This window comes from Dendroctonus ponderosae, unplaced genomic scaffold, assembly GCF_020466585.1.
Source record: "Dendroctonus ponderosae isolate FM_Combo_2020 unplaced genomic scaffold, Dpon_F_20191213v2 Dpon_F_20191213_1, whole genome shotgun sequence".
NCBI lineage: Eukaryota > Metazoa > Arthropoda > Insecta > Coleoptera > Curculionidae > Dendroctonus > Dendroctonus ponderosae.
Window position 1 is genome coordinate 46,527,686 of NW_026017110.1, and position 4,597 is coordinate 46,532,282.

Sequence of the window (4,597 nt, forward strand, 5' to 3'; positions counted from 1 at the left end):
TCAGACGTGTTTCTCTAACGGTCCACTTTACACCACTGTTCCTATGTCCTTGATATCCTGCAGTTTATGCGGTTGTTTTAGGGAAAAGTGTGAGTAGGGTAGCAGGCAAGCAATACTCCAATTTCGCGGCTAGAGTCAAGTGTCACCAACGTAAAAGTACTAAAATGTGTTTTTTTATGTTGGTGTTCCTGTCAAAGCAGACAGAAACTGTCCACGTGTAGTTGTTGACAGCCAGTGAAGTTGGAAAGTTGAATAATTTCATTGAATTGTGCATTTTATTGGTTTAGAAGCTGTGAGAGGGTCCGTGAGTGAACAGCGCTCTATGTGGAATTAAGTGTGAGTGGCTCAAATTTGCCGCGTTTTCAAGATTTTCTGGTAATTTTCCAGTTTACAGTTTGTTCACCTTATGATACATATCCTCTTACCAACAAATTTTCTTAGTGGTGTTTGTTGTAGAAATGCGTATTTTGATCACTTTTTGCTTAAAATTAACGTGAAATTCACTTTTATATAAGAAACCAAAAAGCGTCTGACGTTCAAATTGTGGACTGCGACGCAGTTCGGTATATAACGCGCGATTGCCAAATCTATATTTTTATCTTACTCATTTTGTCGGTATTTGATTATTGCTTAGTGACAGTTGGGTTATTTTCTGCCCCCTTAAAAATGTTCTTAAAAATTTTTATTAACAACTTAGTGATGGTTTTTGCGGAAAGGCGGTTTTAGACCAGTTTTCCCCTATTAAAATTCACCATTTTCGTCAAGTTAACAAAATATGCCTTCATAGTTTGCAGTCAGACTGCACGGAAAAAATCAATCCTATGTTGCCGAATGTCTACCAAAGTAACCAATTACTGAACGTGAATTCCGATTTTGTATGGAGATCAGTGATGCCAGATCGGTAAAATTTAAATCCTCAGATGGAAGTTTTTTCCCGATTTTCGAAAAAAATATAGCTAAATAAAAATGTTTAATAAAAAATGATAATGAAACAAAAAAGGTTATTGGAAACGGTATATTAAGAAATTTAAAAATGGAACTCATAGTTTTGCTTCAATTTGTTTTCCTCTTATTTGTTCTTTTAAATTCAAGCTTTAATTTAAATAGGTATTTGACAAAGTTTATATGTATATGGGGCAGTTGCAAATCACACTGACTGCAGGTGTATTGATTTTAGCATCCCGGTAAAGATAATTTCCGGGAAACTAAAAAGGCCTTAAAGATTCTTAATTAATTGAGATTTCTTAAAACCAATTGTGGTTCGTCCCTTCTGGTTAATCTTCTGAAGTCCGATGTAAAAACTAATATAAATTATTGTAGCAATTTCCTTTTGCCTGAGAAAAATCCCTAGTATGGCTTCACTGATGCAGAGATCGACTTAACATGGCAACGCAGTTGCACAAGAAACACCATTAAGAAACTTCGAAAGCCAGGCTCTGGGAAACTAGAAAATTAGCGCAATTTTTCTTGGATGAATGACGTTTTTCGCTAATTTTAATACAAAAGATATACAACTTTTTCCATAAAGAGAAAGAAGACACCGTTCCGCCAAATCTCTGCCACGCTAAGGCTAAATGCCGCAGGTTGCCCAATCTCGATTTATTGCGTCTATACATTGAGCAAGCTAAAGTGAAAAATGCATGCAAATTTCTTTGCAGCTTGGTTATTTTTAATCCGATTTTAAATTCCATCGACTCGAAAACTTTTGATCCTGACCATTATTAAACGAGTTGAACATCAAATTTCTAAAAAGTAAATGTAAACAAATGTTTGGAACATTGGGATTTGGTTTTGGCGGCGATTAAATGCGGAATATTCACTGTTTTGCAGCTGCAAATTCAAATTTCCTTTTGTCCAGTTTTTTACGTTACAAAAATGGGGATTTGAAACATTTGAAATCCCTCCAAAGCTGAAATTCGACTGGGTTTCTTATTTGGGGTCGCTTTAATGGGGAAACTTTACTCTTTTGAACCTGAAAATTTTAAATTTTTGGTGGTTTTTTCCAATTTTTTACGTGCTTTTGATCATACATATGTAGCTAAAAATGACGATTTGATGTTCCCTAAAAACGGAGATTCGTCTGGGAATTTTGGACTCGATTTAATGAGGAAACTTCAATGTTCTGAAGCTAGCTTTGTCCATTTTATTAGGTTACAAAAATGGAAATTTCAAACGTTTTTTTTAATGCCTTTTAAAACAGATTTTATTTTTGCACCAATAAGAATACTTGACTTTCCAATCTACTATTTTTTTTAAAACAAACGTTTTTAAAACGTGCTTCTCAAAACTGAAATTTGATTGGGAATTGATTTTGGCATCGTTTAATTGAGAAAAATTAACTCTTGATGCTGCAAATTTCAAGCTTCTGCTGGTTTCAGCCAGTTTTTTTACATGGCGCTAAAAATGGCAATTTTAAATGTATTTAAAAATATTGTCTCACAAAACGGATATTTTATCGGAAATTCATTTTGGCAGTTTCAATGAGGAAACTTAACTTATGAAATTGCTTGCTTTAAATTTAAAAAATTGCAAATCCCTTTAGGTTTTCGCCAGTTTTCCACATGCTTTTGAACACGAGGCTGAAAACGGCGAATTTCATTTTCGTTCGCGTCATTTAAATGAGTTCTTTACTCGTTTGAAGCTGCAAGTTTAAAATTCGTGTTGGTTTTGAACTGATTTTTTCAACAAGTGGGTGAAATGGCGATTTCAACCGTTTTTTAAGTTACCCCTTGAAACTGAGACTCGATTCGACTTGAAACAGCCGAAAATTGATCAAATCCAAGCAACTTTTTTAAACAAAAATTCCCAACTTTTTAATTTTTCAAACTAATAGCTTAGGAACAGCTACAGCTTTCAAACAATTTTTTTTTTTTTTGATTGGCAAAACCAGGCGTTTTATTTTAAACTTGCTTGCTTCCATGATAATTTTTCGAACTTCACTAAAGTGGTTTACCAATAAAGATACCACAATACAAATAAAATCACTTTATTAATGAACTTGAATGAATCAACACAAACATTGTCATCGTTATAATAATTTTATCGGCAAAAATCCAAATTTTCTCATTGATTAATCAACAATACAATAGATAAAACATAATAAACTAAATGTTACATTAATACAAGGCAAAGTGTTTCGGTTCGAGTCACTGGTCAGCACTTTGGATGGTCTTCGATTGGAACAAACAATCGTCGGTTTCAGAACAAGTCTTTAGATAGAGAAAAACAAACATATATATATATAGAGATAGATATAAAAACAGTTACAAGTGTAGCAGGTACTTAAGCACAAGTGAATTAAAACTATATAATCGCTACGAAAAGGTAGCAATGCTGAAGTTAATAACAAGTCAGCGACAACGTAAAGCTCGGAAGTTTAGAGCAAAACTTCGGAGAGCGAAACTGAGGCCATATAAGCAAATGTGGCTCAACTGAATCCTATAACAGATTTTCAAGGAAAAAATCTACTAATAACCTTAAGTTCTAGAGCAGCCTGCTTACTTAGTAACTAGCATTTGAAAGAGATTGTTTCTGAAAGATTCGACCATTTTTTCCAACTCCTCCACTTGAGTCTTGAGCCGGATGTTCTTGGCGTACAGGTCAGCAGCCTCCTTCTCATACTCCCGCTCTTGCACTTTCCTCTTGAGGCGCGATTTTCGTGAAGCTTCATTATTCTTGTCCCTTAACTCGCGATACTTCGACACGTCCTGGTCTTTCGAACCGTCACTGGACACAGATTCACCACGCTTGGGCGGACGGCCGCGTGTCTTCGACACTGAGATGCTTCGCGTTCTGGGCTTTGTTGGCTGCTCCAGCGAATCGTCTGAAGAATCGCTGTTATCCATGTCGTTGGCTGCCAGTCGGTAAGCAGAGGATCGTTTCTTGTAGGTTGGCGGGATGTAATCATCATCGTCATCATCACCGTCATCGGCGTCGTCCAATTGAAACATTTTCCGTTTCTTCGTTCTTCGAATCGAACTGGATCGACTGGTGGTGGTGGATGGTGTGGATGGTTCCGATTTGAAGGCTGTCGGGCTGGTCAGTGTTGAAACAAATGCCTCGTCCTCGTTTATAATGGAAATGTCCTGGAAGAAAATGAAAAACGCTCAGTGTAGCTTCTTCGTACCGCTTTATGTGCGACAACTGAAGCAGTCGACCTGGTTTTAGGTCGCCAGAAGTTCAGGCTAGAAATCAACGTTAAAAAAGCTGTAGTGGGTTGTTGAGGGTTTTAGACGGCCAAGTGGCCGGCGAGTTTTCCCGATTTGGCCCACATATTTTTTCCACTCGGTAGATTTGGACTGAATGCTCGTAAGACGGCTTTCGTTATTTATAAAAAAATGCTTCAGAACCGCTGATGTTTTGCAGGTGAAAAAAAACTATTGAAATCGCCAATCTCTTCTTTTCTTCAAACTCAACTCGTTTAAAGATGCCTGCAAATGTCATCATTTTTGCTTGAAACCTTCGAAATATCTAACAAATAGGGGTAACAACGTTACCGTCGAAATATGAAGGCCATCCGACAGTGACGTCACGAAGACCGATTCGGACTGTAAGTAGGCCGAACAGAGTCAGGAAGACGCTAATTTATACAACACGT

The 4,597-nt window shown here is 36.8% G+C and overlaps 1 protein-coding gene across 5 annotated transcripts in view; it reads right to left on the reverse strand.

Annotated features, from left to right (window-relative positions):
• Positions 1–2,970: 2,970 nt before the first annotated feature.
• Positions 2,971–4,597, reverse strand: part of LOC109539164 — a 12,941-nt gene continuing 11,314 nt past the window's right edge. For all 5 annotated transcript variants that reach the window (XM_048670576.1, XM_048670582.1, XM_048670569.1 and 2 more), the window contains one exon: positions 2,971–4,085. In XM_048670576.1, the coding sequence (XP_048526533.1) occupies positions 3,498–4,085 (588 nt within the window). In that variant the 3' untranslated portion in view covers positions 2,971–3,497. The remainder of the gene's footprint in view (positions 4,086–4,597) is intronic.